Here is a 23,802-nt window from a genome sequence, read left to right as displayed (position 1 = left end):
CACAGACACAAAACTTTGGTTGCTTTTATTACAACTGGTCACTATTTTACAATAATTGGGTAAATTTAATATAAAAATACAGCTCTGAAATGAGGGTACAGAAGTGAAAAATCTGAATGCATAAAGTTGAAAAGCCGAGGGGTGAAAATTTTGAGATTAGACCTTAGCTACTGGTTAGTTTGATATTCCAACAAAACTGAAAACCATGATCCTTGACAATCACTCAGGAAAATAGAGAGGACAAGTACCTTGGACTCATCAACAAGCAGCAATTTCATCTGTGTGAGGCAGCTTCCTGCTGGCTCACTTCTGGCAACTTGGTTTGGAGGAAAGCATGCACCTGGGGCCAGATCTTGTTGGTTTCTGTTCCAGAGAAGGATTCCAGTACACCTTTTTTTCTGAAAAAAACAAAAGAACAGCTTGGCTGTGTCTACATTGGTGCGATCTTGCGCAAAAGCAGCTGCTTTTCCGCCAAAACTTGCTGCCTTTTTATGCTGGCGGTGAGTTCTTGCACAAGAACACTGACATTCTAATGTGTGAAATCAGTGCTGCTTGCACAAGAACTATAGTGCTCCTGCTCAGGAATAAGCCCTCTTGAGCAACATGGGCCAGTGTAGACAGGCAACATGAATTTTGTGCGCAAGAAAGCTCTATGGTTAAAATGGCCATCAGAACTTTCTTGCGCAAGAGAGCATCTAACACTGGCAAGGATGCTCTTGCGCAAAACCACATGCCAGTGTAGATGCACTCTTCTGAAAGAGTTTTTGCACAAGAAGTCTTCCGCAAAAGAGTTCTTGCACAAGATCATACCAATGTAGCCATTCAGACAAATCCGTTTGGTCCATTTTATCAGTCTCTCTCCACTTCAGAGTTGAAAGGTACATCAGAGATTGTCCTTGTGAAGGTATAGCAGCAACACTGTTTGACATGTAAGAGGTCAACCCCAAGTAAGGCTGTTAAGAGATGGGTAACTGACTAATGATGCAGTCAATAAAATTTGCATAAGCTGCCTAATTAGGCTATAAGGGGAGGTGCTCTGTCCCAGCTCACCCCAGTCCAAGACATACTCCCACTCTGACTAAATTTAAACTTCAGAGGCGCAGCAGTCCCTAGTTCATGGGAGGCAGGGCTGGCCACAGGCCAAGGCTGTTCTTCTGTGCCCCCCACCCTCTGATAAAAAGGCAGCAAGATAGGAGAGAAAGCAAGTAGTCAACTCGATTACCCCATAAGCTCAGGCTGATTGGGTACTTGACTACTTGCTTACAGCCATAACACCAAGAGCAACCTTGTTTTCTAAAACAAGTTAGGTGTGCCAAAGGTGTTATGCTTTGTTTCTGGAGGGACACAGATGAAGGGAAGAGTCTAGATCTCAAACAGGAATAACTACTGAACTATGAAGGAAACTGAAATGAAGAATGAAGACTCAGTGTTAAGCTACGCAGATACCTCATAACAAAATAATTGACTCAGGCTTGATTTAGGGCTGTCAAATACTGGTACAATATATTTCATTATATATAATCCAGTAGGTTAAACACTCAGTTTTAAAGTTATTGCCTATAAACTAACAGAGTAAAAGTGTGGCAACTAATTTACCTTGTGACAGTTTAGTTGCTCCATAGATGTTCTTTCTATGGCATTTGCACACAGTACACTTATCATAGGTCCTAATCCTACAATGAATCTGGGTCCTCAAAGTCCACTGCAGTCAAAACCACTGCTGACCTAAAGTACCCTCTGCTCCACCTCTTCCCTCCAAAGAAAGAGCTCCCTTCCTATAGAAGAAATGCAGGGAATTATTGGAAGACATCTGCATATTTCTGGAGTGACAATCAAGGAATGAGATAAATGTCTATAAACATCTACATGAGAATCCATTACCACTCCAATGGTATTAATAACATACATACACTAACTACAGCCAGCACTTTTGCTTGAAGAGACAGATTTGGAAAAAAACAACTGTTCCAAGGATTGACCACTATTCTCTCCCCATTTTTCCCTGGCAATACAGCAGACCATAGTCTCCCATCACATACCTATTTCTAAGGTGTTGGACTCAAATTTTGCATTTAATTCACAAATTTTTCTACGCAATCCCATTCCACTTATTGATTTTTAGATCTTTATCCCCTAACAACTTTTACTATCCTACGTCCTTGGCCATCTTGTGAGAGAAAAGTTGGCAGAGGTGATACAATTCTGGGAAAAATACGTACTGAAATAGAGCTCCACAACTGAGGAATTGGCCCTTGCTTTGGAAGTTCATGTTTATGTGCTGCAAAGCATCCTATGACTTCAGTAAAAGATGTCACACAATTATTGTACCTTTTTTGTTCTTGAAATAACTTGGAAAAGAGGTTTTAATCCAGTAAATAGGGAGCTCCATCTATAACCCAACACTTTGGTATTTGTGCTTTTGAAGGAAAAAAAACCAGGTGGTTCCTCTTCCTGCTAAGGTGGACAGAAATATTTTTATTTTACTACTTACTTGTAATAGTCTAGAACAGGCTTTGTCTGTGCCTCATAAGCCTTCAGTCTCTTGGTAACAGTCTCTGGCTTGTCATCATCACGCTGAAGAAGTGGCTCTCCAGTAATATCATCGGTCCCCTAATTGTGGTTAAGAACAAAATGGCTTTATATTTCTGCTTAAGCAGACTTTGTGTTATCCTGTTGGTATCAAGTTCCAGTTAGCCAAATGAAAAAAATAACTTTCAGCTAAAGCAGAGGGCAAGCTACCATCCATATCTTTTCTGTAATGGTCAGATGTTGATTTTCTGCATTTACAAAACATACAGCCTCAAACACCAGATTAGGGATGTTAAAATTATATAAATCAGTTGAATAGTCGATGGTATTTCCATCGACTATTTGATTAGTCGATAAAGGTACTTCCACTTTGAAATGTAGCAAGAGCCCGCCCAGCTATTGCTAAATTTCAAAGGCGGACATGCCATGCAGTGTTCTGCCTTTGAAATGTACAAGAGCACCAGCAGGGACATTTGAAACCCACATGGAGCCAGGGGCCAACGGGGAGTCCCTGCTGAGCCAGGCTTCATGCAGTGCTTCCGCTTTGAAATGTACAAGAGCCCTAGTGGAACTGGAGCTGAGGGGAACCAGCTTTTAAGCCAGCTCTCCCCCACTTGCCCAGCTGCCTCTTTTTGATAGAGGCAGCAAGGGGGGAAGCGACCAGTCGACTAATGTGTCAACTATCCGATTAGCAAAAGCTTATCAGATAGTCGACTAGTCGCTTACATCCCTACACCAGATGCATGGTATTGCTATGGTTTTCAGATTGTAGTAGAGGAGCACAATTCAGTGAAGTCACATGCACTGCACAAAGGAACCTATGCAAAGCAGGGATGTTAAAATGCATTTAAGTAATTGTGCAACTGCTTGCCCCTAGCACCCCACTGCTGCTGCTGTAGCACAGGAACCAATGCAAGGAGGGGACAGGCTTTTAAGCCAGCTTCCCATGCATACCCAGAGCCTCACAGAGGTTTACCAGTGAGCTCTTGCTCATTGGTTAACAATGTACACTATTACACTTTCACATCCATAATACACAGTGTTCCTTGACATACAATGGATCGGAATGGATGTTTAAAATTGTTTCAGTAAAGTCACGTATAACTGGCAGAACTAAGAGGCTGATATGACTTACTGCCTAAGATCATTAAATGTAAAGAGCCACATGGCCATATGGCTGGAGGTTAAACTAAGGAAGAAATGTTACAGTGATGAATACAGAAGACAGCATAAAAACCAACAAAGCAGAACATGGGCAGGAATGACCAAACAGAATGTGGGCGTAAACAGCAAGTTTTTACTTGAACCTCACCTTGCATTTTCAATTTCTCTGGGGGAAACTTTACACCTTTTAATAAGTTGAGTGATGTAAAACAGCAGTAGCCTGAAGACTTTAGTGGTAACAAGAGGAAATTATTAGAACTTCATCCTACATGACACACAGAGCCAAGGCGTGCCCTCACTTACAAACGTGAAACACCTTGTTGAAGTCATTTTTGTATATATCAGAAAACAGAATTTGGCCCACAGTATATGAGGACTCTGAAACCTCAGTGTTCTCTTAGTGGTTTTGACTAACTGTATAGTAAGGTGACTTGACCTGTGAATTATACGAGCAAGTAAGTTTTTGAATTGTTTTAAATACTTAAATCAAATTGCATGGGTAGTGTCCTGTGACAGGCCTATCAAAAGTAATGCAAAATTATAATGCTGTTACAGGAACTCTGCTGCATTTCAATCATTCAAGAATCCACTTCTTGATTTAATTCACATGTCCCAAACTATTTTAATGTACCTCAATGTGCATATTCCAAGACTTGAAGACTTAGAGAAAGAATGGGTTCCATGTACATTTGACATATAAAATCAACTCTCGCCATTCTTTTACATCTTAAAAATAGCCACTAATTGTGGCATAGCCTGACTTGCCAGAAACCAGTATTGAATTATTTAAAATGAGGACCACTTGGTGACAGGGTTCGCCTAGCTTTCTACCCCAGGATAGGTAATACTTTTTGATGGGGGGGGGCCATGCCAAGATTTTGGAAAGTGGTCAAGGGCCACACTTTTCTATTGGGGGAATGTGGGGTCTGGGATGAAGGTTGGGTGCAGAAGGGAGCTCGGGGTATGGGCTGGGATGAAGGAGGGGGTTGTGATCTGGACAGGGGCTTGGGGTGCAGGAAAAGGGGTGTAGAGGTTTTGGGTGGTGGCCTGGGGCAGGGAGTTGAGGTACAGGAGGAGGTGAGGTGCCAGGAGTAGGCTCTGGCCAGGAGGCATTTACCTTGGCTCCCAGCCAGTAGCCCTGCAGGACCCTGAGGCAAGCTCCCAACCTCCCACAGTCCCAGGCTGCTCAAAACAGCTGGCTGCTTCCTTCCAGTGCCTCGACTCCCTGCATAAGGGGTGGGAGAGGCTTCGCATGCTGCCCCCATACCCAGCAAAATTAGCTCCTATTGGCCAGAAACCAGCTAATGAGAGCTGAGAGATGTTGCTGGAGGGTGGATTAACATGCAACAGCTCCTCCGCTTCCCTCCATCTCGACACTGGAAGCAGAGAGTGGCAGGGAGCAGCCAGCCACTTAAAGCAGTACTGCGCTAGAGGGTCCCATTGGGGTGGCTGCAGGCCGGATCAAGCAGCATTTTGCCCACCCCAGTTCTACACAGTTAGCAAGTTTTATTTCTGCAGGTGAGTTATAAGTGAATTCTGGTGGCTCACTGTCCCACCTGGATAATAAACAGAGCTGGCACTGGCCCTGTGGAGGAATCTACTGTGTAAGAATTCTTCAGAGCAGCCAAGCCAGAGAGGTCTGCGATAAGCATATTAAGTTACAGTTAACTGAATAGTCGATAGGGACTTCCATATTCCTCCTTTGAAATAAGGAGGAATGCAGAACGCCGTGTGCAGCCTGGGGCCAGTGGGAAGTCCTCAGTTGATCCCGAGTTCCACTGAAATGCCACGCTGGAGCCCAGGATCAGCTAGGGAGTCACCAGCTGACTCTGGGCTCCACGTGCAGCAGCGCCACACAGCTGATCCAGGGCTCAGCTGTGCAGTGCTGCTGCTTTGAAATACCCTATCTTCCCCCCCCCCCCACCCTTTGCTGCCACTATCTGATTGAGGCAGCGGGGGAGAGGGGGAGAGGAAATTGACTAGTCGACTGACTATCCGATAAGCATTTGCTTATCAGATAGTCAACTAGTCCTTAACATCCCAGCTACGTCTACACTGGCATGATTTTCCGGAAATACTTTTAACAGAAAAGTTTTCCGTTAAAAGCATTTTCGGAAAAGAGCATCTAGATTGGCATGGACGCTTTTCCGCAAAAGCACTTTTTGCGGAAAAGCGTCCGTGCCAATCTAGACGTGGTTTTGCGCAAAAAAAAACCTATGGCCATTTTAGCCATCGGGGCTTTTTTGCGCAAAACAGTACTGTGCTGTCTACACTGGCCGTCTTGTGCAAATGATTTGCGCAAGAGGGCTTTTGCCCAAACGGGAACAGCACAGTATTTCCGCAAGAACACTGACAATCTTACATGAGATCGTCAGTGTTCTTGTGGAAATTCAAGCGGCCAGTGTAGACAGCTGGCAAGTTTTTCCGCAAAAGCAGATGATTTTGCGGAAAAACTTGCCAGTCTAGACACAGCCTTACTAGTTTGAGCTGATCTGAGTTAATTTTTAATGGATTTTGTTTAATAAAATCAAACTTGAGAGTAGGGAGGTGCTTAGATTTTAAATACTGAAAAGACTATGTTTATAAATTAGGCTGGGTAAGGCATGTGCTCATGTAGTACTTAATTTTAATTATGGAATTAGAGAGAAAAGTATCTTCCAAGACTAGTTAATAGTGGTTCATGAAGATCAATGTAGTTGGTTCCTTCCATGCACTGTTGGCTATTATCCACTTTCCTCATGCACAAGACAAGCCAGTTGCCTAGATAGCATTCCCAAAGCAAACCACGCTGGGTAGTGGAAGTCCTCAAGTCACTTCAAAACCTGACTCACTCCCTAAATGCAAATGATGCTATCCTGCTGGAGGGAAGGTGTTATCACAAAGGTATCATGGTCTCCAGAGACAAGAGATTCTAACTATTCTCATTGACATAATACTCATTCTTGCAAAAAAAACTAATAAATCTATAAAACATTGTTTCAGTGATTGACATAGATTAGAAACAATTTATGTAGTACAGCCAGAGAGATACGTGTATCACTTACAACGACTTTGGGAGGACTGAATTCAAGATTGTAGACTCTGCCACTACTAGGATGGATCCAGCGTGCAGTGAGCCGTTGTTGAATGGTCTCAAATGGCACATCCAAATTAATCACAGTATCTATCTGACATGTTTCGTCCAGAGCTTCGGCCTGTGGAACTGTTCTGGGAAAACCTTTAAGAAAAATAAACTAGTAGGAGATGATCATCCCATTCCATTTCCTGAGATGACCTGTAAGTGAGGGAATGTGTCTAGAAATTAGATGCATGAAAGGTGGGAGTTGCAGCACTATTACTGACTCACTTTGTGATTTTCTTACTCAGCCATTTTGTGCCTCTGTTTACTCAGCTGCAAAAACAAGCCTTACACTTCACAGGGCTGTTAGGAAAGTTAAGTGCTTCAAGACACTTGGATGAAAGTTGTGGTAAATACCATTTCAATGAGATCATACATATTTGACCTAGTCATGTATCAAAAAAGTATATGCAGAGGTACAATGGAGCATGTATAATAGCTTGAGTGCAGAGGAAAAACACTTACTGCTCTGAAAAAAGAAATCTGATTCTAAAAATCTCACCGCAGCAACTTACAGCCTCTCCATCTGTAGTGCTGCAGTAGAAGCCAATAAACAGTTTTCAGCCTGTGGAAGCTGACACTTTGCCATATCAGCATTACAGCTGCTTAGTATACAACTCAGTTCACTCTGCCCTAGAACTACCCATGATGAACTGTGGTAACAGAACTAAGCTTTCTCAGATTAAGATACTTAATAGACCAATATTATTTATATAGCATTTAAACTCCATTAAACTTCATGGAATTACACTAGCTATGATTTTGGTCCAAGGTCCCTATGCCAAAGAGTTTGCAGTTTAAACTAAGAGAGGACATGGAGACAGTATGTATCAGTTGTGGAGCTCTGCTTCATTCTGTCCATTGAAGGCCAAAAGTGCTATTGGCTATACGGCTGCGCATTCAGAGCTGCATGGTTGTAACTGCACATTGAATATGACTAAAAGTAACACACAGATCTGCCAAACATCTGTCTTATTGAATAGGTATTCCTGCCCCCATTCACTCACAGGATAAAACCTATGTATTCCAACAAGACAGAGATCCTGCAGGGGAACTAGAGAAGTTAGTATGTGAACATGTAGTTACAGACTACACAAGCAAGAGGGCACAGCTGAGTTAGTTTTGGTATTTCATGGCTTGACTGTTTCACTTTGTAACTTTACAAAAACATGGTTATACCCATAAAGATTTAAAAAAAATACTGCACAGCAAAAATTCTGCTGTTTGTATTATACCATAATAACTAGAAGACCAAGTCATGGACGAGATCCCCATTGTGACAGGTGTTGTATGAACTAATATAATTTTGATTTTTCACCTTTCATCCAAGAATCACAAAACATGTTATTAAGCTTCACAGTATCCCTGTAAGGTAGAATGCCTACTATTATCCACATTTTACATATGGGGAAAGTAAAGGAGGAAGGCTATGATTTGCCCAAGGTCACACAGCAGGTTAATAGAAGTCAGAAGCAGAACTCTGATTTTTAGACTTAAGACGAGGAGGGATGTGAAGAGATAATCAGTTAACTGGTACCGGAAGCAGCCCATCATGGGCAAAGGGCTGCTCTTGTCCTACAGGGGTCGGGAGCTGGTTCCCCTAAGCTTGGGGTTACCAGCTCTTGCTGCCACTCTCCGACTCCATGTGGGATCCTGCTTAAATTGGTTAACAAGTTAAAGCTAAGGTTTATCCAGTTAACTGATTAACCAGGATTTTACATGCCTACTCAAGACCTTGGCATAATTGCTAGGTGCTCATTACTTGTCAAGTCAGAAACACACAATCTTTCCCATTTACATTTCCTGCCCCTCTTCCTTCCTCCCCTCCCCCCCCCCCCCCCCCCCCCCCCCCCGCCACACAAATGATCTTCCCCTGTATCTAAACTTACCATCCAGTAGCCAGTGGTATTTGTGTAGATTTTTCAGCTCACCCAGCATCAACCGTGTCATGATATCATCTGGAATAAGCTGCCCTTGATCAATGTAGGTCTTGGCAATGACACCAACCTCTAGGGAAGCAAAACAAACCGCATATCAATTTAGCAATGCCCCTCAGCAGCCCAGCAATCTACAAACAACTTTAGTCAGAAGCCTGACGATGGCAGGATTGTGAATTGTCAGTGACTGACATGTGGCTTGTTTAATTTTTTTTAATTCCCTCATTTTCACTACAACTTACAGTGGATGCCAAAGGACTATTCACAATTAGTAAAGTTAATCACATGTGTGTTTGCAAGATCAGGTCCTAAGACTGGAAAAACGAGAAAGCCACCAGTGGAGCCTCTTTAAAAGGCAGAATGGCTCTGCAACCAGTAAAAATGAAAGGGCCTAGCTTTACCTCATATTTCCTGCTCAAAAATTGAGCCCCTATTTTTCTGCATGTATTTAGCATTTAAGTTCTACAGACTGGTGGACATTAATGTCTTCTTCAGATGCATGTTGTTTTCACTAAACAACATCACAGTTTTAGCTATATGCCTCCTGGAGTATTTAATAAAGCAACATGCAGTAGAAACACTGCAGTTAGAGAATGTTATTTCTATCACATTATCCAGATTTGCAAGTTTTATAAGTGATGTATGTCTTCACAAATTGTTTGTGGGCATTACTATATTCACATTGACTATCATTTTGGACCAGCACTCCCTCCCACTGTCTTGATTAGATGGCAACCATTTATTATGGTTGGTTTCACAAAAAATTCACAACACATGCCCTAACAAATTGTTATATAAATATGCTCTAGCTTATGCAGAAGTTAGGGGTCTGTTGCAGAAGTTATTTAGTGAGGTTCTTTGGACGGTGTTATCCAAGTCAGCTAGATCAATGATTCTCTCCTGAAGGTATACAGAAGTCTTCCAAAGAGTACATCAGCTCATCTATATACTTCCTCCGTTTTACAACAAACTACATACACTAGAAAAGTCAGTACAAACTACAATTTAATACAGACAATTATTTGTTTATACTATACACTGAAAAGTACAATATTTATATTTCACTTGATTTATATTATAATAATATAGTATTATAGGAGACAGTCAGCAATTTTTCAGCAGTAATTTGCTGTGACAATTTTATATTTTTATGTCTGATTTTCTAAGTAAGCAGTTTTTAAGTCAAGTGAAATGCAGGTATGTGAGACAAATAACCTTCTTATAAAGGGTACAGTAGTTTGAAAAGGCGAAGAGCAACTGAACTAGATGATCATAACGATGTCTTCTGCCCTTTAACTATAAAATTACAGCCCAGTTCCACCCAGTGTAGAACTTGATTGATTTTGTACATGGGGATTTGCAGAACTGGATCATCACTATTAATTCAGATACTTAATTTTCTTCTTGAGCTAGCTACAGGATCCCAAACTAGAGAGTTGGATGGCAATGGAAAGACACCGGAAAACTGCAAATACCAAAACCTTAACAATGTTTAGAGTTTTTGCTGCAGTTCATCTAATTACTGTTTTCTGCATGCTTAAAGAAAGTATTAGAAGGCACTCACATACTACGGTGATGAGGGCAATATGCAAACTTGAAGAGAAAATGAAGTTTTCCATTTACAGAGTATTCCTAGCTCCTTCCCTAATAAGTCTCAGATGCCTCTAATGCAACTGATGCCCTCAAACACTGGAAAAGGGGGGCCTCCTGGTTTTGTTTTTAAAGCAGTAATAGGAAGACAGAAATATCTTCCTTAATTAAGGCAAAGTGCTCATATTCACAACTAGGCTTTGGAATAACACTGTCACTTTGAGATAGCCATCAGCCATGCCGCTCAGATCCAGATGTCAAATAATCTCAGTTTAGAAACAGTCAACGTCATGGCAGTTTTAAAATCAAAACAACTGGAATCCAAACACCTTTCCTTCTCTGAATCCATGCAACCCCTTTCCTAGTCCCAGCATGTGCTCTCAGCCCAACCTTCTCCAAAAAGGCATGGCTTTCCTTACTCTGCATTAGGGGTCTGCAACCTATGGCTCTAGAACAGGGCTCTTGTCATTCCCAAAATACAACATTTTTTAAATTAAAATGAAAAATTAATTCAAAAATTTAAAAACACATAATTATGTCAAGAATTTTTTTGGTCTATTTCACCTTTAACTGTTCATTTTAACAAACATCCATCCTCTCCAGTAATTGGGGGTTATGCATATTCTCTTTTTATTTGATTGGTCAAGAAATCTTTCTATCACCATACATGATAGTGAACTCTGTAACCCCCTAACAGTAAAAATGGCGAAGAGAAAGAGAAATTATGAGTACTGAAATTTTCAAAAGGAGTGAGCAAACTTGTAGGCATTTGTGGATAGGTGTGGATCTCCACTTTGTCTCATTTGTAGCGAGAAACTGTTCTCAAATAAACAAAAAAAAACCCCGAATTTTATGACAAAACATGCAGCAGTTGCTACAAACAGGAGCAGCCCTAGACGAGCTGCCGGCAACTAGCGCCCAGGTGAAACGCACGATCGGCGCCCCTGCCTCCAAAGCCCTCAACAGCCATTTATCTTGGTGCCCTAGGCGACCGCCTAGTTCGCTTGTATTGACGGGCCGCCACTGGCTACAAAACACACTAAGGGTAACACATGAAAAAAAAAGGAGCTGCAATAAAAAGCAAGGAGCTGCAACATAAAATGAACATTGAACAAAATAGACTGCTGGCATGGTCAAAAAGAGGTGGGAGCTTAAACTCCACAAGTTTTGCAGATTCATACAGCAGTATCAAGAGGAAACGCTTTTCGCTGATGGGGATTACATGAAGAGATGCATGCTAAAAATTGGTCAGGAACTATTTGACGAGTTTCACAACTTGGACAAAAATCTTACAGAAAATTCAAGACATGCCATTATTGGCAAAAAATGTGAAAATGGCCCATCAAATCGACACGAAACAAATGCAAAATTTGAGTAAAGCTGCTTTTTTTTTTAGTTTGCTTTGAACAAGACAACTGACATATGTGATGTTAATTGTGTATTCTGGGATGATATATTTATGGAAATGCTGTGCATGAAGAAATGATTGAGAAATTACCAATGGAAAAAAAAATCAAACAAGGGGTAAAGACATCCTTAAAACCGTGATGAACTTGGTAAATGAGAAATACAGTTGGATAATCTTGTGTCTGCGTACAGATGGTCAGCAAACAAAGGGGATTCCTTACTCTTTTCAGAACAACTGAACCACCCACTTTAAACTTTCACTGTATTGTGCACCAGAAGGCACTTTGTACACAATCTTGTGGAAGCGAATTCAGAAATGGGACTGGTCATTCTCAGTGTCAATTGGATTCTTGCCTTAATCACCATCAATTTCAGTCACTGCTCGAGGAAGTCAATTCCAAATAACCCAATCTACTAATGCACAATGTTCACTGGTTATCTCGTGGCAAAGTTTTGTCTTGTTTTGCCATCTGCATTAATGAGATCAAGTCATTTTTCGATATGAAGGGTGTCTAACACACAGAGCTTTCAGACTGTGACTGGTTGGTCAAGCTTTACTATATTGTGGACATTACCAGTCATTTGAATGAGTTGAATCTTAAGCTACAAGGACAAGGAAATACAGTCCTGACTCTGCAGCTGGCAGTGTTTGTGTCCGAGTCAAAATTGACTGTCTTCATCAAAGATATCAAGATGGGCAGACTTTCACATTTTGAAAGATTACGAATGTTTCATGATTCGTATCAGAGAAAGAGTCCAAATAACAGCCTTGATTTGCAGCAGCTTGCCAGGTTTGTTTCTGAGCTCCTAATGGCATATGAGTCTCGTTTTGTTGACTTTTGCAAACATAGTGCTTTGTTTAAGTTTATGATTCGTCCACATAACGCGTCCGATGGAGAACTGATTTGATGGTCATCTCAGTCAGTGATTTTGGAAATGAAAATTGTGCAGATTTCAATGAGTCAGATATCTGGGTGGAAAAATTCATCATGCTGAATTCTGATTTAGAATGCCTTGCTCGACAATGTGCAGAATTGATTAAACTGCACAAAAAGGCTGACGAAGAAATTGGAGCATGATGATAATCTGATTCTGCAATTTTTGAAAGAAACTTCCTGTCACATACAACACCATGCAGAATGTCAGCTTGGCCTTACTTTCGGTGTTTGGCTCCACCTATATATGTGAGCAGGCTTTCGTTTGAATCACAAAGGTAATTTGCACTCAAGATTGACAGAAGACACCCTGATTGTGTGTGCGAAGCTAAATTTGACCAGGTATGATGTAAACTTCAAAGAAAAGTACAAAAAGATGCAGCAACAGAAGTCCCATTAAGTCCCTAAATACAATGTTTCATTTATCCTATTATTAATCATCGTGTCAATTATTAGTAATATTAAGTTGTATATTTTCAGTCATGCAAATCGGCATTCTTATACTGGCTCTTTGCTGACCACTTGTTCCGAATTTTAATGTAGTTTGGCTCTTTGGTTTGAAAAGGTTGCTGACCCCTGCTCTGCATACATTTCAAATAGGATTTCTCTCACTACAATCAAGACTACATGGAAGGAAGAAGACATGGAAACCTGGCCCTCATGAGTTTTGTCCTGGTGAGCTAGCTAAAGTGACACTGGGAAGGAGAATCCCTTCATCATAAAAATAGAAAGGGAGACTCTCCCTGCCATAGACTGGGACTCCTCATACTCCACACATTACCCTCTGCTGGGGCCCTGAGGGTTTGGTGGCAGGGGAACACAAAGCAGGGGTAAGACTCCTCTGCCAGTGCACAAACAGCAGCATGTGGGGCAAGTTAGGTATTAAGCGGTACTAACTCACTCCACTTGGTTTCCACAGTAGTTCCCCCTTGAGCAGCTCCGGGGTACGGAACTCCATCAATGGCACTACAGTTCCTGAGGAAAAGGAATGCCAGTGTATGATGGTTCTAAATCTTCGTCCAACAGCATTTCCCCTAGAAACTCAAACCCAAACAACAGAGTAGCCAGGCTCTAAAAACCTCTCATGCAGGCAAGAAGTGATCACTCAACCAATAGCACCTGAGGTGAAGGAGGAGTTCAGGAGCACAGGCTCTACAATTGAAAGTATTCATCTTCCAACTACTATCTCTATCAGCATTGGAATATATTTTTATACAGTCAGCAACAGGGATGTTTTGCTCCACTAACAAAGTAGCAGTTCATATCATCCACATTTTATAGATAGCATAAACCTCTGACTCAGATTGCTAGTACCCTATAAAGTTTCTCATTCAAGAGGCATTATACTAAGGAAATGTAGCTGAGTTAAAGGTGGCCCTGAGTATCTTCTCCTGGGGGAGGGTATATCACACATTTCAGAACTGCCTCTGAATCTTCCTTGTGCTGCATCAAATCAGGGAATTTGTTGGACCAAGGAAGATCAATGCTGGCCCCTCTGCTGCCAACAGCTATGGGACCTGCTCCTGTAGCAGGAGAGGGGCTAGCAGTGACCAAGTGGTGATAAGGGTGGGTTGCTGGGAGCAGGGGCAGGGTGGCTGCAGAGCCCCATGGCTGGGGGCCAGGAGCACAGCTCCGCGGGAGTACATTGAGCCCCACAGCTGCCAGGCTATGCTCCCAGCCCCAGCTACAGGGCTGCGCTCCTAGCCCCCCAGCTGCAGAGCTCTGCAGCCACCTGGCCTCTTCCCCTGAGTGTCCCCACTTTCCCCACACACCTCCTTTCTCCCCCCGAGCTTGAGTGCCGCACATTGCAATGCTCAGGAAGCTCTGGGAGGTCAGGGAAGCAATAACTGAGTGGGGGCCCCAGCTTTTCCCCGTGAGTGCTCCAGTCTGGGAGCACCCACAAGAATGCCACACCACAGATGTTGCGGGGCTACAGGAGTCCAGACTATAGTGATCCAACCTGTATTCTCTCTGTGCTATTCCTCCTATTTTATGCCACTTCAAGTAATCTAATAAAGCAGTGTCTACCATGACAGCATCATGAAACCAGCTCTCAGTGCTCACATCATGCATATGCCTAGCTTAACCTGCTGTATTAGCACTACTGAGAGCTCCCCACCCATGTTACCATTCCATTTGCCTCAACTGGCACAGATCCCATACCCAACTAGTTTGGGGTGTGGTTAGGGAAAACGGGTATGGACAGCACACATTCCCCTGCCTCAACTGCCAAACAGGTAGCTGCCTAAAGACAGATAAGAAGCCTTTTTTAAACACAGTTTTAAAGCATGTCAGCTCTCCACCTAGCTCTAGCAGAAAGGGGTGTGGGAAATTCCCATTACGGACATTGCAGGCCCACTCCACAGACCCATGCTGCTAGCACTGAGGGCTAGATTCATCATTCTACTGCAAAGTTAGCTACTTTCATTTAGCAATGAAACAAAAGCCAATTGGGACTCAATTTTCCAGTCTACTTGAATATGTTAAGGATCCTGATTTGGGGGAGGAGACAGGGGAAGGACAGGGGCGGATATATGGCAGGGCGAACGGGGCGGCCGCCCCGGGCCCCACGCTTCGGAAAGCCCCGCGCATGTGCCGTGGCGCCGCTGCGCATGCGCATGGCGTCGCTGCGCATGCACCGTGGCAAAGGGGGGGCCCCGCGGAATTATGCTGCCCGGGGCCCCGCAAAACCGTCATCTGTCCCTGGGGAAGGAAATGTCTGTACTGCAAACAAAGCCATGTTAGTTCCTGACACTGCTATAGTTTCACAACACAAAGGTTCTCCTAGTGTAGTGGGCTCCAATCTTTTTAACCAGAAGATCACTTTTTCAATTTAAGGGCAATGTAAGATCTACCTCAAACCCAAATACCCTTGCCCCATTTCCTTCCCGTCCCTTCTTTCAGGCCCTGCCCCTACTCAACCCCTTCTCCAAGGCCTCACACAGCTCACTCCATCCCCTTTCCTCCCCCATCCTGTCTCACTTTCCCCAGGCTGGGGTAGAAAGTTGGGTTGCAGGCTCTGGTCTTGGGCCAAGGGGCTTGGAGTGTGGAAGGGACTCTGGGCTTAGCCCAGACTAGGGGATTAGGGTCCAGGAGGGGTTTCAGGGCGCAAGCTCTGGGAAGGAGTTTGCGTGCAGGGGGACTCACGTCTGGAGCAGGAGACTGGGTGTAGGAAGAGGTTCAGGGCTGGGGCAGGGGTTCAGGATACAGGCTCTGGCAGGCCACCGTTTAACTGAGATGGCTTCCAAGTGGTGGAGCAATGGGGTTAAGGCAGGCTTATTCCTGCCCTGGCCCTGTGCCACTCCTGAAAGCAGTGGGCATGTACAGCAATGGCTCCATGGCGCCATGTGCTGCCTCTCATCTACAGACACTGAGCCCACAGCTTCTACTGGCCACGGTTCCCTGTTATTGATCAACGGGAGCTGCAGGAGTGGTGTCGGCAGGCAAGGACAGCATGTGGAAACCCCCCTGCTCTGCCCTTCTCAGGGGCTGCAGGGACATGCCAGCCACTTCCAGGAGCAGCAATTACCACAGGGATAATTACTCCAGCCACGACAGGTTAGGCATTTCAGAACTCACTCCTCAAAGAATTAAATTTAAGTGTGAAAGAGAAACTAAAAGTATGAAATGTACAGACCAGTCAAAACACAAAAATAACCCACTCTGCAAGCAGTAATGGAAGTAACAACCCCCCCCCCCCACACACACACCTATGTGTTGGGTCAAGAGATGAGAGTGAAGGACAGTGTGTGAGAGTGACAGAGATTTGCATTTCCAAGCTTTCTCCATCCCTTTCTCGCTGTGTGGAGATGGGGTAAACAAGTCGGGGGAGGAGGGACACCCTGACATTAGCGCCCCTCCTCTTCTCCCTCCCACACCCTGCAGAGCAAGCAGGAAGCTCCCGGGGGGAAGCTTCAGGGCAGAGGGCAGGAGCAGCATGACAGTGGCTGAAGGGGGCAACTGAAGTGCCAGCGAATAGCTTCCCAGCCAAACCAGTCAGGATCACCTGTCAGAGGCTCCCAGACCAACCAGTAGATCCCGATCTACTGGTTGGTGACCACTGTTCTTGTGTTTCAAATCTTGGAGTGTTTTACTAACTGGAAAGAGGATTTCAAGATGAAAGAATGTGATAAGAAACTGAATCTATTCTTTTATACATCTTACTTTGCTGCAGCAGAGAATCTTTGTCCTTGTCTACATATGCAAAATATACCCCTTTAGCTATACTGGTACAGATAAAGGGGTACACCCCCTAAGACCAGACAGAAAGGGGAATAAACTAACAACTGTATAAGGCTCTTTATGCCAGTATAACTACATCCATCTTAAGATTGTGCTAACTAAAATATTTACACTGGTGCAAAACCTGCATGTATACAAGGCCATAGATTTTTACAGAAATCTGACCCGCTGAACTTTACACAGGACATGATTTGGCTAGCTGTGGGCCTAACGCCATTACAATTCTCGCTTCATGCCAAAAAGCATAAAATGGATGCCTATTTACAAACTTCTGCAACAGCTTAGGGTGTCTTTGTGGGAAGTTACTGCACAGAGCCAACCAACTTCGACCATGTTCACCAGGCAACAGGTTGCTTAGCAACAGAGAAGCCATCACAAAATCTTCCCTCTGAAGCAGGAAAGTGTGATAATAAATGCAGACTGCTAAGGACCCTCAAGAACATGTATTCAATAGAACTCTTCTTTTCAACAACTGAACTCTTGGCACAGTTTTTAACAAGGTGGCAAATGCTGAAAAGTCAAAGTCTAACTCTAGTTAACTTTCTATGGTTTTGTAAACAGTTGTAAAACGTTTTGCTTTTCAAAATAAAACCTGGCATAGAATTGAGAAAAGTGGGGTTTTCCCACTTCCTTTCTTCATGGAAAACAAGACTGTTCCCCCCCCATTTTCCTAAATAGTAATGTTAGAACATTTAGAAGTATTTCCAAATAGCACCCCCTAGTTACCACCAAGTGTGCCATCTACAGTATACCCACTGCCATCTACACCCACTACCTCAGCTTCTCGCTTGATACTCATACTAGAGTGAGTATCAAGTGAGGAGCGAAGGTAGTGAGGGCTTCTGCTCTCTTCAAGGTCAGCAATGACCTCCCGGTGAACAAAATCTAAGGGATCCACAACTTGCTATATTAACCCTTTCTAAAAGTCTCTTCTCCTCTTCCCCAATTTCTCCAAGACTCATTCTTCCATATAGCTCCATAACTGGATGTTCCCTTGGTTCTCCTCCTCCCCAGCTGGCTGCTCCTACAATAGTGTTTCTTTGACAACTCCTGCATCTCCTCCTGATCCCTCTGTGTTGGCATTGCTTAAGGGAGAGTTTCCCAAAGTATGCTTCGTGGAGCCCTGGGACTCCGCACAATGGGCCCAGGGGCTCCATGAGACAATATTAATGATAGTTGTATGACTCTTATTTTGTTAATATTTTTTGGATAGTTTTCTTTGGGAGGGAAAAGAAATACACAAGAAATAAAAATAGACTTTCAAATCTTGGCCTATTTAATTGGGTACCTATTGAATTAAAAATCATGATATTTTAAGGGCTCTGCCAAATTTTCAGGATCCCATAGTGGTTCCATGGCCAAAAGAGATTGGGAAACCCTGTTTTAGGGTTTATCCTCATTTTCCCTGTCTATGCTCATCCCCCTGAGATTATCTAGTCTCATGACTTCAGATACCACCATCTCATAAATCTACTTTCCTGATCCCGATTTCTCCCATTCTGTTTAGTTTTTCATCCCAACATCAAATTTAAGAAGGAATTTGAATAAAGTAGCTTTACAGAGATTTACAGGGAGCACCTATCTAGTGGAAGCGGCAGCAGAGGAGAAACAAAAATAGTGTGTGTTTGAAAATTTAACAAGTGAGCCACAGTCTGGTATCATATGCCAACCAGAGGTGGGAACGGACATCTCAATGAGATATAATAGATAACAGAGGGATAGGCTATAAAGAGCCTTGAATGCAAAGACAGGTACCTTATGTTTGATGTGACAGAGAACAGAGAGCCAGTGAAGGGATATAAAGGGGCAGACATAGTCAAAGCAACGGACAATGAAAATGATTTTTGCATCTGCATTCTGAATGTATATGAGCGGGACAAAACAAATCAACCAACTGATTTCATGAGAGAGAGAGAGAGAGAGAGAGAGAGAGAGACTTTTTTAAACGAGACAACTAATTGATAACCCACAGAAAAAAGTCTCTTAAGAATAATTTTATAAAAGGCACTAGCTTAACTACTCTAGTGACTGTCTTTTAGTTACCTGAATAAGAACAGCATGGATAGTGCAAGAGTATTTCATACTTACATAACACTGTATAGCTTCCAAGTGCTGAACATCAATGATTACCCTGTACCTGCTGGTATAAACTGAAACTCTTCTGCCACAACTACTGGTCACTTTCATTGCAGAGAAAAATAGTCTACATGCAAGTTACAGAATGCTTATTGCTTATAGTGTCCTGTCCATACTGCAAACAATGTATGTTAGGAATGTTTAGCTTAATTTAGAAGACAACCATGCATCAGTCTAAGACTCAGTCAAGGTAAGATTATCAGCTGACGTCAATACTACTATTAGCTACATAATGTGTGGGTACTGACTGTTTAAACTCAACCATATCACTATCTACCTACAAGCCACTAAAATATTAGTGTAGATAATAGTCAATACTACCCACTGTTTCAGAAACAGTCACTGCTGACATATAACTGCTACTTGTAGACTAGATAATATTTGGGGTTTGGTGGGGTTTTATTTAGTTTTTAAAGACACTTAAGATTAAGGCAACATTTTGAACTATTAAATGCCAGAAAATGAGGAACCTGAAATGAGTAATCTGAAACATTTTAAAGGGGCCTGATTTTGAAAAAGAACATATTCAGCAGTTTCTTAAAAAGGCAGACCTCATACTACATCTGAAGTCGGGCATCTTCCGAAAATCTTTGTCCCATGTCATTAAATAGTCAAATAATGTTTGGCTAATAAGGAAAAAAGCTACAACTTATCCATGCTCACAAACACTATCATGACCGCAGTGAGCCGCTATAAATATTTCCCAAAGTTAGGGGACTATCGTAACTTTTTTTACTTCCATGGGTGTAGGGACCATGCCCACAGGAAGCAATGCAGTATAAATGCAATCTCGATGTGTGCTTTGAGACTTTTAATGCCTTTTTCAGGAACAACATCTAAGAGTCTAGGTTTAAGATACCTTTTGATACTAGAATTAAACACTGTAGTTTTACTCAGCACTCACTCCACGCATGATTTTGCTGAGTACTGCTTTATATTCAAGTGCTTTCAGGATATTAAAATCCTCTTCTATAAGTATTCCAGAGAGATAGTCAGACATTAAATGAGTTTCATACCAGCTGCCAAAGCAAACACATAAAAAGCATTTGCAGACAAATAACACTGCAAGAAAAATAAAGGGGAATGCTTTAAACTATTCTGCCTGTACAGACCAGCCACACAAAATGTTCCATCTATTTTTAACAAAATGTTAGAAATAAGTGAAACAAAGATGAGCATTTGTGTTTTGTAAATGTGCACAATTAATATTAACCCCTTTTCTACTGGTTACTGATAAAAGCTTTCTGCTTTATAGCTAACAATATTCAGGTCAGGACTGTACTTTACCCTACCTACCAAATTGCAATCAAATGGTTAAACCACATGTCATTCTATGAACTATAGAGAAGGCAGGAGGGTGTCCCGTGGATAACTAGCTGATTACATTATGCCAACTAGAAAAGGGAATTGAACTAAAAATACTTCTAATAATAATAATACCATTACTTTTCCCTGTTAAATGTGACTGTAGTTCCATGGGAATGTTATGTGATAATGAATGACAAGATAATTTATCTGTTAAGATGTGGGTCATATGAGAAAAAAAGTATGACTGCCCTAAATTTGACAAAAGTCTTTAAGTTATTAAAGAAGCAGTGTTTCACTCTTATGAATTGTGACTGCTTAATCAGTTATAAGAAATACTAAATTTATTTCCTTGCCTCCAAACGACTACGTTTAACTATATATACACATAAGATTTGTTTCTCTGCACCTCTTCACTCTTTATGTATGTTATTTAAGCACACGTGACCAAACAGGCTCCCTTGCATTTCACCAATTCAGTTCTCCCAGGTTGCATCATCTAACCTAACTCCCCTCTTACCACTATTTGGAGTTTCTGAAAAGAGAAGGAGATGTCGTCTCCTTCTTGGCTCACACACTCCCCACCGCAGTTGGTTTTATTATTAATCATATTATGCATTTACAGGCAGTCCCCAGGTTACGTACAAGATAGGGACTGTAGGTTTGTTCTTAAGTTGAATCTGTATGTAAGTCGGAACTGGCGTCCAGATTCAGCCGCTGCTGAAACTGATCTCCAGTTCTGACTTACATACAGATTCAACTTAAGAACCCCAAGTCAGCTGCTGCTGAAACTGATCAGCAGCTGATTCCAGGAAGCCCGGGGCAGAGCAACTGTGCCTCCGGCTTCCTGTAGTCAGTGCTGGTCAGTTTCAGCAATGGCTGACTTGGGGACGTCTGGGGCAGAGCAGCTGGGGTGCTGCTGGGTTGCTCCAGTAGTGCCCAGAGCGGCGCTGCGGAACCAACCGGCAGCGCCCCAGCTGCTCTGCCCCAGGGTCCACAACAAAAGCCTGGTCTTCTGGGGGGGCACACTAGCTGCGCCCCCCCCCCAGCAGACCAGGGACACAGGGAGCAAAGCGGCAGCGGGAGGTGCCTCGCCTCTGAGGCTTTGCTCTGGTGCCGGACCGCTTTGCTTCCAGTGGCCCTGGTTTGCTGGAGACGGTCCCCAGCAGACCAGGGGCACCGGGAGCAGCTTTTCTCACCCCGGAGCTCGAGGTGGCTGACCGCTGCCTGTGAGCTCCGGGGCAAAAAAGCCCCGTTCGTAAGTGCGGATCCGACATAAGTCGGATCCGCGTAAGTCGGGGACTGCCTGTATACAGCACATTTCAACACAAAAGAATTCAATGTACTTTACAATCTATGGCCCAATTCTTCAGCAGTCTCCCACTAATTGAAGTGATTCCAGTGTCAGTAACCTGGGCCCTGGTTTTTAAGAGCACCCACAACTGTCAGAGATGTGAGTACTCAGCATTTCTGGGGGAAAGATATGCCAGATGTCTCAAATACTGGAGATTTGTTAACATGCATGCAATGGCTTCACCACTGAAGCACTAGCAGCTGGCATGCAACCTGCGCAACGGAGTTATGGCTAAGGACACTCAAGGCAACCTCTGTCCTGAGCACGCTGAAGAGAATGGCCAAGGAAAGATACTGTCCCAAATCCACAAGCTAATTTGATTTACCACTCTCCGCGGGACAAGGGGCTCATACGGCCCCTGACGAGATTCAAGCTCAGGTCTAGGCTATGGAGCCAGGGTACAGCAGGACCTCCCTTATCCAACCAGCTGTGGCGACACGTGGGTCACTCAGGAGCACAGCTGTCACGCTCGGGGTAGCTTCCAGCCATTCCGTGCAGACAGCGGTAGGAGCAATGACACAGCCCGGCCCGGGGGAAGGGCAGGATCTTATTACGCTTCGGATCCTGCCCCTGCCAGCTCAACCACCCCCGCGGGGTCCATTTCAGCCGCCTCCGCGGGGTCCGCAGCCCCGGGCAAGAGAGAGGGCCGCGGGGGCCCTTCCCTACCTGTCCTCCTCTGCATGTTGTCCCGGAGCAGGTCCCCGCTGGACAGGTGCTTCAGGGCGAAGTGCTTGAGAATGCGGGAGGAGACGGTGCCCTTGCCGGAGCCCGGCGGGCCCATGATCACGGCCCGCAGCAGCGGCTGCACCACCATGGCGAGGCGGCGCCGCGCGCAGCGCTGGGGGAAGGGGAGCCTCAGCGGGGGCTGCCGCCCCGGCCTTGCGCTGCAGGCGCCGCGCAGGCAGCAGGCGCGGGAGCTCGGGCGGCGAACGCGGCGCTGCCCGGGCCAGGAAGTGGAAGCGCTGCCTACAAAGCCCAGCCCAGCCCGGCCCCCTTCCCCGCCCCGGCAGCCCGCACGCCAGGCCAGGAGCTGCAGCCCCGAGCTCGCTTACAGCAGCCAGGCCCGGCCCTGGCCCTGGCCCGGGAGGTTTCAGGCTGGGAGGCGGCGCTGCTGGAAACGAGGGAGGGGAAGCTGGTAGGAGCAACCCAGCAGCGCCCCGTGGCCCAACAAACGCTCACGCAGCAGCTGAGGGCAGAGCAGCCGCTAGCTTAAGCTCCTGGCCCTGCGCAGGCTCCCCGGGCGGGAGGGAAGGAAGAAAAGTAACAGGATAAAACACAGTAACAGAAGGAAAGCAAAGCAAAAAAACTATGTAGCACTTTAAAGACGAACAAGATAGTTTATTAGGTGATGGGATTTCGTGGGGCAGACCCACTTCCTCAGATCATATTCTGAGAGTGAATTGGCATGACCCTATAGAACAAACATATAGGATGAAGAAAGTAAGCAAATGATAAAGTAACAAATTATAAACTAAGGAAAGAAAGATACTCTCAGAACGGGACAGGGGCAGGTGCAAAGGTGCTCTCCTCAGGTCATGAATTAGTAGCACGGTTGAAAGGACTTGCCAGGTTCTCAGCCGGGAAATGATAGAGGGGGGGAAAGTTGAGAGGATTCCCCTTTCATTTCATATGTACCCCCGTCAAGAGTGAAAGTCTGTGGTCATCTAAACAGCGCTTTCACTTTTGAAATACCTTTTTTTGAAAAAGCGCTGTGATGCAATTATGCAAATGAAGTGCCGCATATTTAAATCCCTGCTTCATTTGCACTTTTGATTTGCCTAATTTACATCCCTCTTTTGACAGAGGGATGTAGTCTAGACATAGCTTTTGAGAGCTGTTATGCTACATCTACACTGCGGAGCTATTTCAGGTTACCAGTAGTATCCCGAAATAGCTATTCTGTGTCTTTTGAGCAAGCCGTTATTTCATAGTATAACGGGCTCACTATTGTGATGTCCCTGTAAACCTTGTTCCACAAGGATTAAGGGACATTTTAGAATAGCACTCTATTTCTAAATTAACTCGAAATAAACTATGCAATTTGCGTAGCTCAAATTGCATAACTTATTTCAAGATAAGGGTGCA

At 43.9% G+C, this 23,802-nt stretch overlaps 1 protein-coding gene across 1 annotated transcript; it reads right to left on the bottom strand.

Annotated features, from left to right (window-relative positions):
* Positions 1–22,805, bottom strand: AK3 (adenylate kinase 3). The gene is made up of 5 exons (XM_075931638.2): positions 22,384–22,805; positions 8,701–8,820; positions 6,738–6,910; positions 2,492–2,610; positions 1–398 (listed from the first exon to the last, which is right to left on the bottom strand). The coding sequence occupies exons 1-5, from the start codon at positions 22,529–22,531 to the stop codon at positions 275–277; spliced, it is 684 nt and encodes a 227-aa protein (XP_075787753.1). The 5' UTR covers positions 22,532–22,805; the 3' UTR covers positions 1–274.
* Positions 22,806–23,802: the final 997 nt, after the last annotated feature.

This window comes from Pelodiscus sinensis, chromosome 6 (assembly GCF_052426305.1).
Source record: "Pelodiscus sinensis isolate ZL-2025 chromosome 6, ASM5242630v1, whole genome shotgun sequence".
In the NCBI taxonomy this organism is placed as follows: Eukaryota; Metazoa; Chordata; order Testudines; family Trionychidae; genus Pelodiscus; species Pelodiscus sinensis.
The sequence above is the reverse complement of the archived record's forward strand: the minus strand, read 5'-3'. Positions and strand labels throughout refer to the sequence as shown.